The 23,340-nt window shown below is 42.6% G+C and overlaps 1 protein-coding gene across 3 annotated transcripts in view; it reads left to right on the top strand.

The window, feature by feature from the left end:
• The window catches only part of LOC137321228 (coronin-2B-like), a 134,836-nt gene that overhangs the window by 82,988 nt on the left and 28,508 nt on the right, over positions 1-23,340 (top strand). The window contains exons 1-2 of one of the 3 annotated variants that reach the window (XM_067983546.1): positions 5,588-5,856; positions 20,720-20,920. In XM_067983546.1, the coding sequence (XP_067839647.1) occupies positions 20,720-20,920 (201 nt within the window). In that variant the 5' untranslated portion in view covers positions 5,588-5,856. Of the gene's footprint in view, positions 1-5,587; positions 5,857-7,002; positions 7,032-20,719; positions 20,921-23,340 lie in introns of those variants that run through there. The other 2 variants (XM_067983547.1, XM_067983545.1) reach the window with 2 other exon arrangements.

Below are 23,340 nucleotides of genomic sequence, written 5' to 3'. Positions count from 1 at the left end.
CATTTCTGGCAGGTTATTTGTGCCCTCCTTTGTGAAGACAGAACCAAAGTATGCAATTAGAGGATGAGAAGGTTTGTTCTCAAGCAAGCGTACTGAGCTTGAATAAAGGAGACTATGATGGTATGAGAGCGGAATTGATTAAAGTGGACTGGGAAAATAGATTAAAGGGTAAGACGGTACATGAGCAGTGGTGTTCATTTAAGGAGTTATTTTACAACTTTCAAAAAAATATATTCCACTGAGGAAAAAAGGGTGTAAAAGAAATGACAGCCATCCGTGGCTAAGTAAAGAAATTAAGGATAGTATCCGACTAAAATCAAGGACATATAAGGTAGCCAAACTTAGTGGGAGGATAGAAGATTGGGAAGTCTTCAAAAGACAGCAAAAAGTAACTAAAGGATTGATTAAGAAAGGGAAGATAGATTATGAAAATAAATTAGCAAAAAATATAAAAACAGATAGCAAGAGTTTCTACAGTTATATAAAAAGAAAAAGGGTGGCTAAGGCAAACGTAGGTCCCTTAGAGGATGAGACCGGGAAATTAATGGTGGGAAACATGGAGATGGCAAAAATGCTGAACAAATATTTTGTTTCAGTCTTTACAGTAGAGGACACTAAGAATATCCCAACACTGGACAAACAGGGAGCTCTGGGGGGGGGGGGAGGAGCTAAATACGATTAAAATCACTAAGGAATTGGTACTCAGTAAATTAATGGGACTCGAGGCGGATAAATCCCCTGGACCTGATGGCTTACATCCTAGGGTCTTGAGGGAAGTGGCAGTAGGGATTGTGGATGCTTTGGTAATAATTTTCCAAAATTCTCTGGACTCGGCAAAGGTCCCGGCAGATTGGAAAACTGCTAATGTAACAACCTTATTTAAAAAGGGTAGTAGGCAGAAGGCTGGAAATTATAGACCAGTTAGCCTAACATCTGTGGTGGGTAAAATTTTGGAGTCTATTATTAAGGAGACAGTAACGGAACATTTGGATAAACATAATTTAATAGGACAAAGTCAGCATGGCTTTACGAAGGGGAAGTCATGTCTGACAAATTTGCTTGAGTTCTTTGAGGACATAACGTACAGGGTGGATAAGGGGGAACCAGTGGACGTAGTGTATTTAGACTTCCAGAAGGCATTCGACAAGGTGCCACATAAAAGATTATTGCTCAAGATAAAGAATCACTGGATTGGGGGTAATATTCTGGCATGGGTGGAGGATTGGTTATCTAACAGGAAGCAGAGAGTTGGGATAAATGGTTCATTCTCGGACTGGCACCCAGTAGCCAGTGGTGTTCCGCAGGGATCGGTGCTGGGTCCCCAACTCTTTACAATCTATATTAACGATTTGGAAGAGGGGACCGAGTGTAACATATCAAAGTTTGCAGATGATACAAAGATGGGAGGGAAAGTAGAGAGTGAGGAGGACATAAAAAACCTACAAGGGGATATAGACAGGCTGGGTGAGTGGGCGGAGATTTGGCAGATGCAATACAATATTGGAAAATGTGAGGTTATGCACTTTGGCAGGAAAAATCAGAGAGCAAGTTATTATCTTAATGTCAAGAAACTGGAAAGTACTGCAATACAAAGGGATCTGGGGGTCCTAGTGCGAGAAAATCAAAAAGTTAGTATGCAGGTGCAGCAGGTGATCAAGAAGGCCAATGGAATGTTGGCTTTTATTGCTCGGGGGATAGAATATTAAAACAGGGAGGTATTGCTGCAGTTATATAAGGTATTGGTGAGACTGCACCTGGAATACTGCATACAGGTTTGGTGTCCATACTTAAGAAAAGACATACTTGCTCTCGAGGGAGTACAAAGAAGGTTCACTCGGTTAATCCCGGGGATGAGGGGGCGGACATACGAGGAGAGGTTGAGTAGATTGGGACTCTACTCATTGGAGTTCAGAAGAATGAGAGGCGATCTTATTGAAACATATAAGATTGTGAAGGGGCTTGATCGGGTGGATGCGGTAAGGATGTTCCCAAGGATGGGTGAAACTAGAACTAGGGGGCATAATCTTAGAATAAGGGGCTGCTCTTTCAAAACTGAGATGAGGAGAAACTTCTTCACTCAGAGGGTAGTGGGTCTGTGGAATTTGCTGCCCCAGGAAGCTGTGGAAGCTACATCATGAAATAAATTTAAAACAGAAATAGACAGTTTCCTGGAAGCAAAGGGAATTAGGGGTTACGGGGAGCGGGCAGGAAATTGGACATGAATTTAAATTTGAGGTTAGGATCAGATCAGCCATGATCTTATTGAATGGCGGAGCAGGCTCGAGGGGCCGATTGGCCTACTCCTGCTCCTATTTCTTATGTTCTTATGCTTTTAATTGTTCTGCCATTTCTTTGTTCCCCATTATAATTTCCCCCATTTCTGACTGTAAGGGACCTACATTTGTCTTCACTAATCTTTTTCTCTTGACATATTTATAGAAGTTTTTACAGTCAGTTTTTATGTTCCCTGCTAGTTTACTCTCATACTCTATTTTTCCCCTCTTAATCAATCTCTTTGTCCTCCTTTGCTGAATTCTGAACTGCTCCCAATTCTCAGGCTTGCCGCTTTTTTGGCAATTTCATATGTCTCCTCTTTGGATCTAATACTATCCCTAATTCCTTTTGTAAGCCACAATTGAGCCACTTTTCCTGTTTTATTTTTGCGCCAGACAACATGACATCCTCTTTCATGTAGCCTTGTGTAAGTATGTTCAAGAAAAAGTGGGGTTGAGTTTTATTCAGAATCTTGCGTTGAAAACTGGTCTCAACAGGAACAAACTTGAAATCACAATTTGTTAGGCACTTGTAAAGGCAGTACAACATGTAACTGTTTGGCATATTGTACTCTGTCATTACCTCTATGGAATATTTCCTGTATTCTCCCACCCACCCCCCAACCCCTCACTCTCTGACCATTTATCACAATTTCTTTACTAACGGAACAATGGCACAGCAATAAATACTTTCATCCCAGGTCCCTGCTTCAGAACTGAGGTGGTGTTTCCCACTGAATTATATAGTAACGTAAAAGTAGAAGCTAACGTCTACAATACAGACTGCTAAAGAGTTTTAAATGAACAATGACGGACAGGAAAAGACCCTCTGGTCCATCCAACCTGTCCCACACAATTGCGATACCTTGTGTATCACGATATAGACACGCTCCACCCCACTCGAAACCATGTGATCTCCTGGGAGAGGCGAAAAAACAGGTTAAAAATCCAGACCAATTTGGGAGAAAAGAAATCTGGGAAATTCCTCTCCGATCCCCGTTGGCGATCGAAACTAGTCCAGGAGATCACTCTGGCCCTGATAATTCTATGCAGTGCCTACAGGGTAGAATTGACTTGCACACTTGTTTTTACTTGCCCAAGCTAGATTATTTTTTATTTATATTCAACTTCAGAATGTATTCTTATTTAGACAGATCAATCACTTTCTTTCTTTAGTACTGATCGTTAGCTGATGAGACTTTTCCGTACAGTGTATTGATTTGACAGCTTGATTTACTGCTTTTGTTTCCCCAATTATTAACTGTTTTAAAGGTATTTGCCTGTCATGGTTACAGAAGCAACTTAAAGCTGCTGAATGTAAGTTGGTAGAGCCTTTTCTAAATATTCTTTTGACTTATGAAGCATTAATACTTACATAGAATTATGCCATAGATGTGTTTCTTAGCTCTAGTCACCCTCCGATATCGGAGTTTGAAAAGGTGTTCAGCAAATCATTTTCAAATTTGTCTGCAGTCCTCCAATTCTGGCCTCTTGCGCATCTCCGATTTTAATCGCTCCACCATTGGCAGCCGTGCCTTCAGCTGCCTAGGCCCTAAGCTCTGGAATTCCCTCCCTGAACCTCTCCGCCTCTCTACCTCTCTCTGCTCCTTTTAAGACGCTCCTTAAAACCTACCTCTTTGACCAAGCTTTTGGTCACCAGTCCTAATATCTCCTTATGTGGCTCGGTGTCGAATTTTGTTTGATAATCGCTCCTGTGAAGCCCCTTGGGACGTTTTACTATGTTAAAGGCGTTATATAAATGCAAGTTGTTGTTGTTGCACAGTCACATAACGCAGTAGCCAAATATTGCATGAAAATCCATTGTCGAATTACTTGGAGTACAACATCGTTGTAATGAAAATGTACTGGGCTCTTCTTTCCTCTCTAAGCAAAAAGGAAAGTAGCTGAGCATTTCCTTATGGAGGGTGCCCTCTTAATATTGGTTGCCAGGAAGGGGTTCTGAGCCTTTTAAGGTGCTCGATATTAATCCTCTCTTACTGCACCTCATTCTATGGGTGCTATTCAGGTCTCACTTTCTTCCTCAAACATTTTCTTTTTGTACGTAAACATTTTCTAACAAATGCAAACTTAGTAAATCTCACTGCTGTAGGGTTACTAACTTTTTTTTTGGGAGACTTTGTTCCTGAGCTTATGTGGTGCTTGAGGGCTATTTCCAGGAATGCTTCAACATGTTACAGCACAAAGTGATGGAAGTATGGGTCAGTGCCCATGATTTCCCACACAGTGAGCTTTGGATTCAAGTATATCCTCTGGGCAATTGCCAAGTGGAGCTGGAGCATTTATCCACAGTAATTCCACGAAGCTCCAGTTTGTATACTTTTAATAGAGCCCCTTCGTTGACTCGATGGATTTTGGGATAGCCTTGCCTCTTAATAAAGTTTCCTTGCTTTCTGTCGCTGAACAACACGCAGACTGAGAAGGAACAAGTAAGATTTACAAGGATGATACCAGAACTGAGAGGATGTACCTACTTGGAAAGGCTGAACAAGCTGGGGTTCTTTTCTCTAGAAAAGAGAAGGCTGAGGGATGACCTGATAGAGGTCTTTAAGATTATGAAGGGGTTTGATAGGGTAGACGTAAGGAAGGTGTTTCCACTTGTGGGGAAGTCCAAAACTAGAGGTCATAAATATAACATGGGACCTTTCACGTCCACCTGAGAGGGCAGACGGGGCCTCGGTTTAACGACTCATCTGAACGGCAGCACCCCTTCAGTTACTGCACTGGGAGTGTCAGCCTGGATTTTGTGCTCAAGCCTCTGGTACAAGTGAATTTTGCTTCTGTCACATTGCTGAGAGAGCAATGATGACAAAACACCGCTGGAGCTGTATCTATTTACACGGCCTGCAGCTCATTGTCAAATAAATTTTAGACCATTTAGCTTATGATTTTTTTCTTCCTTTGCATCCATTTTTTTGTGGCATGTTTGGACATGATGCATTGCTGTTGAAATCTTGTGCTTGTTGGCTTTGGCACGTATTTGTACTTTTCGTGTGAATAATACAGTCTCAAACCAATAAGAAATTAGAAACCTTGATCACTGCAGTAAATCTGACTGCGTGATGATAGCTATAAAATGTGTTTTTGGTAATGCGTTCTCATTTACTGTGGAAGCTGGCGTATGCTGCTATGAGCACCAGTGCCTGGGAATCCTTGGTACCAGATGTCAGGCTTGACAACCTGTTAGAGAACTGATAACTCAGAAGGGAGGGACGGGGTGGGGGTGGGGGGAGTGGTTAAGGAGAGATTCACGGAGCAGATATCCCCTTCAGGCAAACGAGTCCAAGCCTAAACCTTACAATGACGTCGTTCACCTGAATGATAAGCAATCGATGCTCCACCCGATTGAACCATAGACAGGGTTTCACACTCGTGTTGTGTGAACTAATCTGCCTGGCGTGTGTGAGCTTCCCTCTGTTTGTTGAATGGATTGTGTCGTAAAAGAGACGCCAGCATTGACTCCCTGCTGTGTGATGGAAGCACGGTGAAAAAGGAGCTGCATCTTGATGAATATTTAATCTGATTTTTCTACTCCTTTTAACTCCTGGTCAGTAAAGTAGACAGGGTAAGTGTGCACAGTGCCTCTCGTACCATGTTGTGCAATAGATCTCTTTGTGTCTTCATGGTTAGGATTTTTGGCTTGTCTCTACTTTTGTTTCTTGATTTTTGTTAAACATTAAAGGGTAGAGTTTCCGCTTTGAGCGCATTCGGGAAATTGCACCCAAACTGCGCTGGAAATTGCGCTGATTAGGTTACAGTTCAAGTTTCCATTAAAATTCATTTGTAAAATCACAAATGTAAAATCTTCCGCGAACCAGCTCAATCGGGCAGTGTAATAGAACATAATCGTTTCTTTATTGTTCTTTGCATTAAAAATGATTCCTTGATCTATTTAAGAGCGATAACCTGCTGCAGGTTTATTAATACAGCTGAAAATGGGTTTATGACAAAATAAACAATTTTAATAAATGTGTCTCGTCCTCCACCTGATTTAAAATCACTGAAAATGAATTTTAAAAACTATCCTGAACAATTTAATAGTTTCATTGGTGTACACTAGTCAGTTTCTTAGTCAATTAAATATTTTTTGGCATGAAAAAGCGTTGAAAACATGCCTACTAGTGCCCAAGTGCCTGAGAAAATGAGCCCAATTTGAAGAGCCTTCCCCAACCAGTATAATGGACGGAATCTCGCAATGTCGACCTGGGGCGGGGCCAGTTTTGTGGGTGGGGTCTGATTTGGGCAAGTTGAATCTTAAACCATTGAAAAAGATTGTGGCAAACCCTAAAGTAAGTGGTTTTGGGCGTAACCCACTTAAGTTTCAAAATTCCCCAACCTTTTGAGCTGGTTTGGACGATTTGTGCTGGAATCTGGGTGCAAAACCAGCAGAAACTCTACCACATAATGGCTTTCCTGGGATTATACCAGAGTTAATCTACTTGTGTTCAGCATTCCGGTGTTTAACATCTGCATAGTTTGCAAATCTGACGTCACTTTTGCCCCTCCTGGTGCTGGTTCTGTTTAGATATACAATGTTTGGTTACTTAAACAATTTGTAAATTTATGTATTGGATGTATATTAAAAATTTCAGTGTGTCACTTTTTAATTCTTGAACACTGATCCAGATTGCTGTTTTTAATTTAAAAAAATTCTTTCTCCCAGTTTTAGTTCTCCCCTAATAACTTCCCCTTGAGTCTAACTCCTTCCTGTCAGCATTCTCTTGACGAGAGGGAGCGCAGGTGAGTTGCTTTCTTAACTGTAAAACGAAAGAAAGACTTGCATTTGTATAGCGCCTTGCACGACCTCAGGACGTCCCAAAGCGCTTTGCAGCCAATGAAGTACTTTTTTGACGTGTAGGCACTGTTGTAATGTAGGAAACACTACATTACAACAGTGCACAACAAGATCCCACAAACAGCAATATGATAATGACCAGATCATCTGTTTTTAGTGATGTTGGTTGAGGGATAAATATTGGTCAGGACACCGGTCAAACTCCCCTGCTCTTCTTCGAAATAGTGGCAGTGGGATCTTTTACATCCGCCTGAGATGGCAGACGGGGCCTCAGTTCAACGTGTCATCCAAAAGACGGCACCTCCGCCAGTGCAGCACTCCCTCAGTACTGGCACTGGAAGTGTCAACCTAGATTTTGTGCTCAAATCTCTGGAGTGGGACTTGAACCCACGACCTTCTGACTCAGAAGCAAGAGTGCTACCAATTGAGCCATGGTTGACCAATAGTGCCTGCTGGGATATGTGCAAAAGATTGATGTAAAATTTGATTTGCTATGTTTCACTTCCCTCTCCCTCTGTGCTCAAGTATCTCTTCTGCACTTGGAATTTTCCTCTTATGATGTCCTGGCTACGATCAGGAATTTGCTTTGTTGGGGGAGCCGCAGTGTCAGCCGCATGCTATTTTTTTTCTCCAGTGCAATACCATTAGAGAATTTCCACGCACATATTCCGGGAAATATTCCTGCACTAATTCTAAAGGACTTGTGTCATATTGCAACTTGCACCAGAATTCCAGAGGATTAAGAGCGAAACGACACCAAGTCCTTCAGAGTTTTCAAAAATAAATTCATGCCATTAAAATATTTTTTGTCAGATTTTAGTCCATCTATTTCCTTAATAATAGTTGGTTCATTTTGATTAAATCAGATGCACTGTAAAGCTGACAGGTAGTACTTAAATGTTAGAAACCAAAAGTGAGAACTGATTATATTTGATATGTGATAATTAAAGTAAATGTGTTTGATGTGCAAATTGCCTCTCAGGGTTAAAAGGAGCAAGATTAATTTGATCATTTATTTTGGTCGTCAGAAAAGCCATCTTCCTTTATGTATTTAGTGCAATTTTGTGACAGATGTCACGTTCTTCATTTTACATAGTCTCCTTCTGGCTGAGTGAGTTTTAAAAAAAATTAAACCGATCCAATTACAAATTTAAATGACAAATAATCGTCTGACTGCCAGAGCTAATGCTATTTTGTTGCAAAAATGCTAAAGGTTGCGACTTTCAAAATCTGAGGCTAATCCTTTATGGTGCTTCTTGATTGTAGGCGTGCAGATGTACTATTCTCCCTTCAGTGCATAGTATAACTGCCCTGGTGATTGGCCACTTAGGAGCTTCGTAAACCCACAAAAACGTGGATGTACAAATGTGTTGTCAGGTTAATGGAGCCTGTCGCAGTGATGCCAATATAGGGTTTGTCCCTCATGTTTCCACTGTGTATAGCAGTTAGGTCCATGCACTGATCAACATAGCCTAGTGTGACCTAAAGCCTTGCATGGACTTTGCTCCCTTTTAGACAGGAGCACTAGGAAACTGGCATCGTAAAAACACCTTTTATCTGGTCAGTCATCACGTTGCTGTTTGTGGGAGCTTGCTGTGCCAGACAGTGCACAATCGCAGGCTCCTATTTATCCCAAGCTGAGCTTCAAACCCCATTTCCTTTCCATCGCCAAGACCACCCATTTCCACTGCCATCTGCTTCTACCCGTAACAACTTGCATTTGTATAGCGCCTTTAACATAGTGAATGTCCAAGTTGCTTAACAAAGGGGGTGGGGGTTGGTGGTAACAGATGGCAAGCATTGGTAGTACAGTTAGGAGAGGTGATCAAAGGAATAACACATTTTGGGTTTCAATGACAAAAGTTTTTGGCCAGAGTAATCTCAAGTGCAGTAGGCAGGTGAAGACCAGTTCCTGATATGGCAGAACTATTTCTTCTCAGAAATGGTTCTCTGACATAAAAGGGAACATCACTTCTTCAGCTAGGAATGCTGCCGATGTCTTGTGCTGCTTTAATTGGCTACCAAATTATGTTACCAGAACTGGTCCTGCAAGTAAAAAAAAAGACTTGCATTTATATAGCACCTTTCACAACCTCAGGATGTCCCAAAATGCTTTACAGCCAATGAAGTACATTTGAAGTATCATAGTAGGTACAACACGGGAGGAGGCCATTCGGCCCTTTGTGCCTGTGCCGGCTCTTGGAAAGAGTAATCCATTTAGTTCCTTTCCCCTTGAAAGTATAGCCAAATTGCGCACAGCATGGTCCCACAAACAACAATGTGATAATGACCAGATAATCTGTTTTCAATGATGGTTGAGGGATGAATATTGGCCAGGACACCGGGGAGAACACTCCTACTCTTCTTCGAAATAGTGGCCATGGGATCTTTCACGTCCACCTGAGAGGGCAAACGTCCTCTCGGTTTAACGTCTCAACTGAGAGATGCCACGTCCGATAGTGCACAACCTTCTGACTCGGGTGAGAGTGCAACCACTGAACCATGGTTGACACACATGGATCGGTCTCTATCCCCTACCACCAACGTAAATCGTTATAGACTTACAGAAAGCTGCAAAATTTCCTCTCTTTGTCAGCCAGCCAATGAAACGTGTATAGAACAGGTGCAAGTCAAAAGCAAATTTAATAAAAGTAAAGAAGGTTAAGTCAAGTAATAAACTAATTAATTTTTTTTTTGTAAGAGCATAATACTGTAACATGAGCTTTTATGAAAATGCGCAGAAGCAGGATGGTGAAGGGGTTAGTCATTCAAATACAGCAAAGCAATCTAATAAAGTGAACTGACTTTGAGAGGAATACGAGTTTATATTAATCGGGTTCAAATAGTATTATATGTGCCAACATATGGTGTTTTGTAGGGTTTATTATTTATCATTGCATTGAGTTAATATTTATAAGAAATTGGACTAACCTTCTCTCCCCACCCCACCACTTTATTAATTGTTACAGCATGGTCCCACAAGAGGTATCAGGGAGGGGACCAGAGTAGGACTGGAACAAAGCATGTTCCATGAATCCACTTGCAAAGCTAGACCATGGCAAAATCCTAGCTGTGCCTTGGGGCTCAAGTCTTCTCCCGACAGCCCCCCTCAGATCCTATGGCTACATTTATTTATCTCACACCAGCGGTATATTTGACATGCGACCCCCACCATCATGATTTTACACAGAGTCTACAGCACAGAAACAGGCCATTCGGCCCAACTGGTCTATGAGAGTGTGGATGCTCCACGCGAGCCGTATGTTAGCCAAAATGTAAAAGAGCTGCGTGCCTTAATTAAACTTTTACTAGTTTCAAACTTGTTTATCTAATTTACAAGTAGCTAGAACACTAGCCAGCATTTCTGCCAAAGACAATGTCAGGAGATTAAGGAGGATATTGCAGTCCTGGACAGAGAGGATGTCCTGGAGGGGTCAAGGACAAGAATCTATTTGGTTAGAGTTAAGAAATAAAAGAGGTGCCATTACACTACTGGGTGTATTCTATAGGCCACCAACTAGTGGGAAGGATATAGGTGAGCAAACTTGCAGGGAAATTACAGAGAGGTGCAAAAGCTATAGAGTATTGATAACTGGGGACTTCAACTATCCTAATACAGACTGGGATAGTAATAATAATATAAGGGACAAAGAGGGGGAGGAATTTATGAAATGCGTTCAGGATAACTTAACCAGTACGTTTCCAGCCCAACGAGGAAGGAGGCATTGCTGGAATGCACTGCCCGAGGTGGTGGTGGAGGCAGATTCAATCATGGCCTTCAACAAAAGGGAACTGGATAAGTACTTAAAAGGAAAAAAAATTGCAGGGATAGGGCGGGTGAGTGGGACCAGCTAGATTGCTTTTGCATAGGGCCGGCGCGGATTTGATGGGCCGAATGGCTTCCTTCCGTGCTGTAACCTTTCTATGATTCTAACATGGGGCCCTGGTGACTGAAAGCATTGCCGCCAATGGTGGGGCGAAAGAATGGGTTGGATGTACAAGAGGACACCAGTTATTTTGTTCTGCAGCGTTAAAACAAATCAGTAAAATAAAATGGTTCAGTGGCTAATGGACTTTTTTTCTTTCTCTCTCCCTCTTTCTCTTTCTCTTTCTCTCTCTTTCCCTCTATTTCTTTATCTCTCCCTCTTTCTCTTTCTCCTTCTCTCTCTTTCCCTCTATCTTTTTCTTTCTCTCTCCCTCTCTCTCTTTCCCTCTATCTTTTTCTTTCTCTCTCCCTCTTTCTCTTTCTCTTTCTCTTTCTCTCTCTTTCCCTTTATCTTTTTCTTTCTCTCTCTCTCAACTCTTTCTCTCTCTCTCCGCCACCCCCCCCCCCCGACCTTAACACAACATGCCTTTTGTCTGGCTTCTAGATGAAACGTATTTTTTTAACTCTTAAAAAGGCACTATTTTGGCAAACACTTTCACTCACAAACAATGGAGTGATGCCAGTCTCATCAAAATGCATCATTGTGTCGTCGTGTGTGACATGATTATGATAAGACTAGCACAAGGCTCTTGACTGTTCTCCTTTCCCGGACAATAAGAGGTTTGCCAAAAAAAATTTTCATGAGGCCAAGCCCTTTTAATAAAGAATGTATGTATTTTTTTCTGCTCAATTCTATTGCATCATTTCAAAACAGACAGCAAATAGTCCATGGTCAGTGAATGACGTGTGATTTAGGTCAAACGCATTCCTTAGCGGGGGGGAAAAAAAGCTTTTTTGTCTTGCTAATGGATCTGCAGCATATACTAACAACAAAAACTTGCATTTATATAGCGAATTTGATGTTGTAAAACATCCCAAGGCGCTTCACAGGAGCGATCATCAGGCAAAATTTGACACTGAGCCACATAAGGAGATATTAGTTCAGGCGACCAAAAGGTCAAAGAGGTAGGTTTTAAGGAGCGTCTTAAAGGAGGGGAGAGAGGCGGAGAGGTTATGGGAGGGAATTCCAGAGCTTAGGGCCTAGGCAGCTGAAGGCACGGCCGCCAATGATGTGTTGTTGGTGGGGGAGGGAGGGTGAAACCCACTTCGAGAGGGAGATTCTCAGACTGCTTGTGGCAAAGCTGAAGAACTCCAGCTGGTCAGTCCTGTGTCTAGGGAAAGAAAAGAAAGAAAGACTTGCATTTATATAGCGTCTTTCACAACCTCATGACGACCCAAAGCGCTTTACAGCCAAAGAAGTCCTTTTTGAAGTATAGTCACTGTTGTTATGTAAGAAACATGGCAGTCAATTTGCTCACAGTAAAATCCCACAAACAGCACCAAATAATCTGTGATGTTGGTTGAGAGATAAATTTGGCCGGGGAGAACTCCCCTGCTCTTCTACAATAGTGCCATGGGATCTTTTATGTCCACCTGAGGGAGCAGATGGGGCCTCGGTTTAACGTCTCATCTGAAAGACGGCACCTCCGACAATGCAGTACTCCCTCAGTACAGCACTGGGAGTGTCAGCCTAGGTTTTGTGCTCAAGTTTCTGGAGTGGGGTTTGAACCCACAACCTCCTGGCTCAGAGGCGAGAGTGCTACCCATTGAGCCACAGCCAGCACCCAATCAGGTATTAATCATGGTGTCTAATATACAAACAGGAAAAAATTGCTCTGTGATTCTTTTAAGTTCATAGTGGCAGCTCTGACACAGACTGAATATAACTGGGTGCATATTGTGATAATTCATCTAGAATTAGTTTTTAAAATTTATTCATTCATGGGATGTGGGCATCGCTGGCGAGGCTAGCATTTATTGCCCATCTCTAATTGCCCTCGAGAAGGTGGTGGTGAGCTGCCTTCTTGAACCGCTGCAGTCCGTGTGGTACAGTGAGTACTGTATATAACAGCAACGTATAGAGATTAGGATTACTGTTGATATCCCTCAGAGTTGTTATGAACACACTGAAGACTATCTTTCCCCAAAAGCGTAGGCTGACTCTCCAGTGCAGTACTGAGGGAGTGCTGCACTATCAGAGGTGCCGTCTTTCGGATGAGACGTTAAACTGAGGCCCAGTCCGCCCTCTCGGGGATGTAAAATATCCCACGGCACTATTTCGAACAAAAGCAGGAGAGTTCTCCTCGGTGTCCTGGCCAATTTTTATCCCTCAACCAACATCAGTGAAACAGATGATCTGATCATTATCACATTGCTGTTTATGGGACCTTACTGTGCGCAAATTGGCTGTAAAGTGCTTTGGGACGTCCTGAGGTCGTGAATGGCGCTGTAGAAATGCAAGTCTTCTTTTACCATTTGCAGCTTCTCCCAAAAGCTTAGTGCAAATGCATGTAAACAATAGCTTGTTTGTGATCAGAAGGTTGCTGCCATTGGCAAGTTATTTAGGGTTTCAACAATGACCCTGTGTCCAGTCACAGAGTTCCAAATCAGAGCACACTCAAGAGTGAAAAAAGATATAAAAGGCATGTCATTAGAACGATGGAACATGAATTAGTTGCTTGTTTTCAGCAATCAAATTTCACTATAACAAATTCTGATCCCACTCAAAATGATCATGACAGCCACAGTTACTATGCTTGTCCGCAAAGCAACTGTAGCAAGTACCTGATATGTCGTGTAGATTTTCTAAGCTTCTATTTTATATTTATAAAATTACATTGTGGTTTTAACTTTATATTATTATAAAGTATAGCTTCATTATTGGTTATTCAAGTGAGACAATTTGTAGTCTTGTATTTAAGTCCTGTTCTCCCATCACCCCTGTGCTCGCTGACCTACATTGGCTCCCGGTCCGGCGGCAACTTGATTTTAAAATTCTCATCCTTGTATTCAAATCCCTCCGTGGCCTCGCCCCCTCCCTAGCTCTGTGACCTCCTCCAGCCCTACAACCCTCCGAGATCTCTGCGCACCTCCAATTCTTGCCTCTTGCGCATCCCCGATTTTCATCATCACACCATTGGTGGCTGTGCTTTCAGCTGCCTAGGCCCTAAACTCTGGAATTCTCTCCCTTAATCTCTCTCTCCTCCTTTATGATGCTCCTTAAAACCTACCTCTTTGACCAACCATCTGGTCACCTGTCCTATTATCTCTCTGTGGCTCGGTATTCAATTTTGTCTGATAATCCTGTGAAGTGCCTTGGAATGTTTTACTATGTTAAAGCTGCTATATAAATGCAAGTTGTTTCAACTTTATAATATTATAAATTATAGCTTCATTGTTGGTTAATCAAGTGAGACAATTTGTAGTCTCGTATTTAATTGATGTTGGCAGTGTTATAGGGACTAAAGAAAAAAGTAATATTGATCTAGCACCTTATCATGTTTTGAGGATGCCCCAAAGTGCTTCACAATCAATGTATTATTTCCTTCAAGTGCAGTCATCGTTATATAGGCAAATGCGGCAGCCAATTTGCGCACAGCAAGGTCCCAAAAACAACAACTGAATGAACGCCCAGATGATCTGTTTTGGTGATGTTGGTTGAGGGAGCAGTGTTGGCTAGGAGGACACCAGGAGAACTGCCTGCCATGGGATCTTTTACATTCACCCAAGCAAATTGACTTTGGGTTAATGTCTCATATGACAGATGGCACCTCTGACGGTACACCAGTCTCTCAGCACTGCATTGACCTGCAGGCATGGATTATGCACTCAAATCCGTAGCAGGAATTCATTTCCCGACGTTCTGACTCGAGCCAGAGTGCTACTAACCGAGCCAAGCTGGCTTGTACATTGAGGCTATATTTGAATTCAGTTTTTAAAAAATCACCAAATGTGGAATCATTTGGAAGTTTTTTTTTAAATAGTAGAAGTGAAAATCAGTTATTCACTGTGACTCTGTAACGCACTGCCTGAAAGGGTGGTGGAAGCAGATTCAATGGTAATTTTCAAAAGAGAATTGGATTGTATACTTGAAAAGGAAAACTTTGCAGGGCTATGGGGATAGAGTGGGGGAGTGGGACTAATTGGATAGCTCTTTCAAAGAGCCGGCACAGACATGATGGGACAAATAGCCTCCTCCTGTGCTGTATGATTCTATGACTCCATAATTACATCAAATGAATATTGTCCATAGTTTATATTATTCAAAATGAATTTACAACTAGTGCATTCTTCCACCCTGGGAGTGGTTTCCAGGCAGTAATTGTACCTCCAGGATTCAGATGACAGTTGTAAACTACTCAGTCTTTGTTCCCATTATTCATTGCATCATATAATGATTCTTTCTCTGCAGAATTTCCGCCACTGAGTATCGATCAGCAGGGGAATTGAATCTACATCCTCCCACTCTATGGCACTATGTGCTTGCAACACCTCTGCTGTACTATTTAAAAATATATATTTCCTACCTGGTAAGATGATATCCGCATTAATTATTCACTTCCCCATGGAGATCCATCCTTTGGTGTTTTCCGCTCTGAAGATGTTACAGGGGCTGCTGCAATACATCCCAGGGCAGCACCCTTCATTTGTTGGAGCTTGATTTGAAGTGCCCCCAAGCTAGAGAAAGCTGGCACCGAGTGGGGACTCAACATGGCAGCGCCCCGTGGAAGGAATAACGAGTAATTAAAGCAGAGAGTTCAAGAGTGTCAGCCTTGGCTCAGTGGGTAGCGCTCTTGCCTCTGAGTCAGAAGGTCGTGAGTTCAAGCTCCACTCCAGAGACTTGATGTTAACTTAAATGTTATCTCTTTGACCAGGCTTTTGGTCACCTGCCCTAACATCTCTTTATGTGGCTCGGTGTCAAATTTTGTCTGATAATCGCTCCTGTGAAGCGCTTTGGGAACGTTTTACTACATTAAAGGCGCTATATAAATGCAACTTGTTTTTGTTTTGGTGGTGGCACGAAAATGGGCAATAGTGGATTGGCTGTCTGGTAGATGCCCCGCTGATTTTCCTTTGAAAGAAAATTAGGCGGTTTGTCTAATGGGCGTCCAATCTACTACCACCCATTTTGTGCCCCTGACAATAGTTAAAATTAGTCCTTTGAGCACATAATCCAGGCTGACACTCCCAGTGCAGTACTGAGGGAGTGCTGCACTGTCGGAGCTGCCGTCTTTCGGACCCGAAGTTAAACCGAGGTCCCGTCTGCCCTCTCGGGTGGACGTAAAAGATCCCATGGCACTATTTTGAAGAAGAGCAGTGGAGTTCTCCCCAGTGTCCTTGGCCAAAAATCAGATGATCTGGTCATTATCACAGTGCTGTTTGTGGGACCTTGCTGTGCACAAATTGACTGCTGCGTTTCCTTACAATACAACTGTGACTACACTTCAAAAGTACTTAATAGGCTGTAAAGTGCTTTGGGACGTCCTGAAGATGTAAAATGAGCTATATAAATGCAAGTTCTTTCTATAATACCGAATAGGGGATATATTACTTATTTATTTTTAATAGTATCAGATGGGGGGGGTGGGTTGGTGTACTGAAAATAGATGCTTTTGCCCTTCCACCTCCTTTAAAAATCATTTTAAATACCCTGTGGCAGTATAAGGGTGCAATGTGCCTTTATTTAAAAATAAGACAGACTTACTTCTTTAAGTGCTGCAATTTTTTTTGTTTGTATACAGTATATTGCATTAAAAATAGACACAAGAATTTGATAAAGTGAGATCAGTATCAGCTCAGAACTCGTTTTTTTGGATTTAAAAAAAAATCTTTATCTGTTTAGTGATAAGGGGGTGAAATTCCTCCTTTAGATAATATCAAAAGTTGGCATGAGTACAAGTGAAATTACCAACAGGTGGAGTGTCATACTACAATGTATCAAGATTTTTTCTTTGTGGAAGAGTGATGCCTTTGGAACATTTCAAGCACTATCTTGGATATTTTGTTGGCTGCAGCAATATTCAAACTGGCATGTTTGGGAGGTACTTTTGTTTTCTGCTGTGTCAGCCGTGGCTCAGTGGGTAGCACTCTCAGTCAGAAGGTCGTGGACTCGAGCCCCACTCCAGGGATTTGAGCACAAAATCTAGGCTGACACTCCCAGTGCAGTACTGAGGGGAGTGCTGCACTGTTGGAGGTGTCATCTTTCGGATGAGACGTTAAACCAAGGGCCCCGTCTGTCCTCTCAGAGGGATGTAAAAGATCCCATCTATTTCGAAGAAGAGCGGGGGGTTATCCCTGGTGTCTTGGCCAATATTTATCCTTCAACCAACATCATTAAAATGATTATCTGGTCATTATCACATTGCTGTTTGTGGGACCTTGTTGTGCATAAATTGGCTGTCGTGTTTCCCTACATTACAACATTGAATGCACTGTAGAAGTACTTCATTGCCTGTGAAGTACTTTGGGATGTCCTGAGGTTGTAAACGACACTAGGATGAGCCAGTGCACGGAAGGAAAAAACCTCAAAGATCAGTTGACTGTCATGTTGTGCACCAATTCAACCAGGATAAAGAAAATGAAATTTTTGATAATTTGATAGCATATAATCATCCCTTCATGGAAATGTTTGAGCTGAACAGCATTATTGAATGGTATGCAAACAAGGCAGTAGGAGACAGAGAGTCGGGATGAAGGGAATGTTTTCTAGTTGGCAGGATGTGACAAGTGGCGTTCCCCAGGGATCTCTACTGGGGCCTCAGCTTTTCACCAGATATATTAATGACTTGGATGAAGGAATGTTTGTTGTCTATCCCAAGTTTGCAGATGACACTAAGTTAGGAGGCACAGTAAATTGTGTGGATGCGCGGAGGAAGCTACAAAGGGACATGGGCAGACCAAGGAAGTGGGTAAAACTATGGTAGATGGAGTTCGATGTAGGGAAGTGTGAGGTCATCCACTTTGGATCTAAGCAAGACAAATTGGAATATTTTCTTAACGGTGAGAGACTGGGAACTGTTGAGAAGCAAAGGGATTTAGGTGTCCGTCTACACAAATCACTAAAAGCTAGTGCAAAGGTACAAAAATTAATCTAAAAGGCTAATGGAGTGTTGGCTTTTATCGCAAAGTGATTGGAATTCAAAAGTGAGGAAGTGATGCCTGTACAGAGCCTTGGTCAGACCCCATTTGGACACCATACCTCAGGAAAGATATATATACTGTCCTTTAAAGGGGATACACAGATTCACCAGAATGATACCAGGGCTTAAAGGGTTAAATTATGAGGATAGGTTGCACAAACTAGGCTTGTATTTCCCTTGAGATTGAGGGGTGATCTAGTCAAGGTATTTTAAAATTAATAGGATAGATAAGAGAGAAACTATTTCCTCTGGTGGGGGAATCCAGAACAAGGGGGCATAACCTTAAACTTAGAGCCAGGCCATTCAGTAGTGAAATCGGGAAGCACTTTACCCACACAAAGGGTAGTGAAAACCTAGAACGCCCTCCTCCAAAAGATGGTGGGTGCAGGCTGAACTGAAATTTTCAAGGCCAATATTGATAGATTTTTGTTAGGTAAGCATGTCAAGGGATATGGAACCAAGGGAGTTGAGGCCACAATCTAATTGAATGGTGGAACAGGCTCGAGGGGCTGATTGGCCTTCTCCTGTTCCTATGTTTCCGTGTTATACTTGGCTTTTGATGCCTCAAGAAGAAAAGTAACCCTGTCACCGCAGGGAAGTTTCTTTTGAAGAAAACCCAAACTCGTTCCCAACAGGTGACTAATATGAACCATTTCGATCATCTTGGGTAATAGGAAGTGGGGAACAATTTTCCTGAGGAGTTGTTTATTACACCGGGCTCAAGCCATTGGAATTCTACATCGGATCAGGCTATCCTTCTTTTGAAACATTAAAGCCTGGATTTTCTGATATAACCCCAGCAGTAGACTGTTTATTTAATGCATCAGTGCCGACATTAAAATAATGCCAATCTAATTTCCTGTATAAAAATCCCAATGTCCTGGCCTCGGTACAATTTAAATGAAAAGATGTAGTGTAGAAATGTTATAATTTCAAACTGGACCAATTTATTTACATCAAAACACTTTTGTTCAGCTGTCAGAGTTATCTTTCACTTGAATTTACTGTGTTGTTTTTCACAAAAGTATGTGCTAAAACCCATTTTTCTTCTTCGCATCAGTTGGAAGTACAAAGCCTTTTGTTTGTCGAGTGCAAAATGCATTGCCTCATGTTAATTGTATCCATCAATGAGTGTTAATTGTATTCAGGTGGTGAGTATCAATTGGGGACTCGCTTGTAGCCATTTATAGGAGGGAGCTTATCTAGGGGCTGGACGGTGTGGAATGGAATCTGAGAATAAAGGCTTGGAAGCAACTGAAGACTGGGGGGTTGATTTTAACCCCCAAGAACGGGTGGGTTGGGGGCAGGTCGGAGTTGAAAATAGTTGTTTTTTTGGGTCGCAACCGCAACATTTTCGGACTTTGCATTCCTAGTGGGAAGCCTGTGCTTTTACTCACCCAAGTTAAACCCGGAAATAAAGCCGGGTTGCAGTCGTGACCCAAAGGAACAACTATTTTCAACTCCCACCCGCCCCCAACCCACCCGTTCTTGGGTTTTAAAATCACCCCCTTGGCTTTAGTATTCTACCCTTCACCTGGCTATCCGACTTTTTAACACAAACTGTTTTGCAACCACTGATCAAATAAAGAAGGGTTCTGGGTGAAAGAATTTCAGATTGAAGAGGGCTGACTGTATATGCAAATGTAAACGCTTTTCAGTCGGGTCATTGGATAAAAAAGTAGGAATCCTGACTGACTGACTTTTATTTTCCTTTTGTATCCCAATTGTTAGAGCACCCATACTGCCACTGGGAGAGTGTCATTGACCATAAACATGGAGGCAGGTTATCTTAACTGACCCTCCTGGGTTAGAACTTTCTGACTGGAGGTGATCTGGAGGACTTAGCGAAATACACAAAGAAAAACTATCTTGCGCGTCCCTGATTTTCTTTGCTCCACCATGGGGGCGACCATGCCTTCAGCCATCTAGGCCCTAAGCACTGAAATTCCTTCCCTAAACCTTACCACTTCTCTACCTCTCTCCCCTTTTAAGATGCTCCTTAAAACCTACTTAAAAGCAGGTGTCAGCTGTGGCTGAGTGGGTAGCACTCTCGCTTCTGAGTCAGAAGGTCGTGGGTGCAAGTCCCACTCCAGAGACTTGAGCACAAAATCCAGGCTGATATTCCAGTGCAATACTGAGAGAGCACCGCACTGTTGGAGGTGCCATCTTTCAGATGAGATGTTAAAACCAACAACACCCTCTCAGGTGGACGTAAAATGTCCCATAGCACTATTTCGAAGAAGAGCGGAGGAGCTCTCCCCCATGTCCTGGCCAACATTTATCCCTCAACCGACACTACTAAAACGGATTATCTGGTCATTATCACACTGCTGTTTGTGGGAGCTTGCTGTGCGCAAATTGGCTGCTGCGTTTCCTATATTACAAGATTGACCATGCTTCAAAAAAGTACTTCATTGGCTGTAAAGTGCTTTGGAACATCCTGCGGCTGTGAAAGGTGTGATATAACGGAAAGTCTTTCTTTCTTTTCTTGCTTTCTTGCTTTCTTTCTTTCTTGCTTTCTTGCTTTCTTTCTGTCTTGCTTGCTTTCCTATCTCTTTGACCAAGCTTGTGGTCACCTGCCCTAATATCTCCTTATGTGGCTCAGTGTCAAATTTTGCCTGATGATGGTCCTATGAAGTGCCTTGGGACATCTTACTACATTAAAGACGCTATATAAATGCAAATTGTTATTTTGTTTTGTGACATGAGTTTATTTTTGTTCTTCCAGATGTCATGGCGGCCTCTTTATCGCAGCTCAAAATTCCGTCACGTCTATGGCAAACCCGCTAATAAGGAGTATTGCTACGATGGGGTTCCCATCACCAGGAGCGTTCAAGACAACTATTTCTGTTCTGTGAATCCAAAGTTCATTGCTGTTGTGACTGAATGTGCGGGAGGTGGAGCTTTCTATGTCATACCCATCGGTCAGGTATAAACTTTAACCTTTTGGCTCGAAAATGAAATATATGTTTACAGTTGATTAATGACTGATCTCTTGACACTCGAGCTTCCAGTAAACATTGCTGTTTTGTTCACTGCCGTGTTGACCCTCTGCTATTTTGCCCCAGTGATCACCTTTCCTACCTTAGATGAACTTTCTATTCGCAAAATGGAAATTTGATCAATAGGCCATGATGTACAAATAGGGATCCTAATCATCCAGGATTGTCCTGGAGCCTGCAGGAATTAAAGACTAATCTCCAGGACACTCTTGCAAACAATCCAGGAGAAAAATCACAGGGGCATCAAATAAAATGCACTTTTGTTTATTTACTAATAAAAAATGTTGGAGATGGGGAAAAAAGGCTGTTTGACTGACAGCCAAGAATCATCCAATTGGGTAACGAAGAGTCTGTTTGCTTTCCAATTGGCCGGGGGAAGGTGGTGCGTCATGAGTATGGACATGTCGGGTGACCAATGATGGGAGTGTGGGGGCGGGGCGGCTGGAGTCAGGAGGTCATGTGATGGTACCTCCTGGAATACGTCCAGAGTTGACAACCCTAAGTACAAAAAAAAGGCAATACCATCTTGCCTTTATAAAACTTATTTTCTCTAATCCTTTGGATGAGTAGATTTGTGGGCATAACTAAATGAATCATCCGTATGATTGCCACTACTGCAGGTGTATGCCAATCTGGATATTTCTTGCAGTCTGCAGTTAAGTGGATCAGTCTAAATCTTTGATAGGCCGCCTTATGTCTTGCGACATGTGAGGAGGGTGAAATTGGTCTGCGGCAGTAGTGTGAAGTGGGTTCATAGCGAGTCGGCAGCCCGTTTTACACCAAATCTTTACCACTGGGGAAGGAGAAATCGGTCACTGTGCACAACAGACAGTTAATTCACTACCAATCAGTTTCACAATGCTGGCGCAGACCAGTTTCAACCCCCCCCCCCCCATGACTTTTATAGATCATGCCCTTTTTATACTACAACAACTTGCATTTCTTCGACTCATACAGCACAGGAGGCCATTTGGCCCATCGTGCCTGTGCTGGCTCTTTGAAAGAGCTATCCAATTAGTTCCACTTCCCCCTGCTCTTTCCCCACAGCCCTGCAAATTTTTTCCCCCCTTCAAGTATTTATCCAGTTCCCTTTTGAAAGTTACTATTGAATCTGCTTCCACTGCCCTTTCAGGCAGCGCATTCCAGATCATAACAACTCGCTGCGTAAAAAAAAATTCTCATCTCCCCCTCTGGTTCTTCCATTTATAAAGCATCTTTAACATAGTAAAATGTCCCAAGTACTAATAGCTCTGTCGTCATTGGCCCAGAATTTGCTGTAGCAGGGCAACGAACGGTGCCTGCCGTTAGTTAGACTTGTCATTGCCCGTTTAATCTCTATGATAGTTTGCGCTGGAAGTGGGAGAGGGAAATGGTGCAGCACCCAATACAGAGCATCTGGGACCTGAGTGAACAGGGCAAGCAACTGGGTATCTCCTGAAGCAATCAGATTGAAGGATCGTGAAATGAACAGCGCAAGGACGGAGAAGGAAGTGTAAACCGCTGGAGGTTAGCGTCAATGATGTGAGGCTTCCAATACAATCAACAAGAGCTGAAAACCAGAGAAGGGGTGAGGGTAGTTGAGTTTACCATCACCACAAACTAGCTGCACTCTCTGGTGTTGCTAATGTTTTGGTCCCAGGGTGGATTTGACCACTGTAATTTTTTTTTTGTTGGGGTTGCTAAATGTTTCAGCACCAGAATTGACGAATACTATGGACACATAGCAGAAGGGATATCCAAATTAACAATGATGTATGGTGCAATTTTAACAATAAAATAAGGCTCTGAGCACCTTGACTGCTATGAGCTCACATGGCCGGTTTAATGGGGGCAATTTGTGAATTTTCTTTTAACTGTCTTGTGATTTAGCTCCTCTGCTTTGTGCAACGTAGAGAAAATGGTTTCTGAATTTTTAAAAATTATTTGTTCATGGGATGTGGGCATCCCTAATTGCCCTTGAGAAGGTGGTGGTGAGCCGCATTCTTGAACCGCTGCAGTCCGTGTGGTGACGGTTCTCCCACAGTGCTGTTAGGAAGGGAGTTCCAGGATTTTGACCCAGCGACGATGAAGGAACGATGATATATTTCCAAGTCGGGATGGTGTGTGACTTGGAGGGGAACATGCAGGTGGTGTTGTTCCATGTGCCTGCTGCCCTTGTCCTTCTAGGTGGTACAGATCGCGGGTTTGGGAGGTGCTGTCGAAGAAGCCTTGGCGAGTTGCTGCAGTGCATCCTGTGGATGGTACACACTGCAGCCACAGTGCGCCAGTGGTGAAGGGAGTGAATGTTTAGGGTGGTGGATGGGGTGCCAGTCAAGCAGGCTGCTTTGTCCTGAATGGTGTCAAGCTT

The sequence above is a fragment of the Heptranchias perlo genome, chromosome 4, assembly GCF_035084215.1.
Source record: "Heptranchias perlo isolate sHepPer1 chromosome 4, sHepPer1.hap1, whole genome shotgun sequence".
Taxonomy (NCBI): Eukaryota; Metazoa; Chordata; class Chondrichthyes; order Hexanchiformes; family Hexanchidae; genus Heptranchias; species Heptranchias perlo.
Note: the sequence above shows the minus strand (reverse complement) of the source record. Positions and strands in the feature narration are given on the sequence as shown.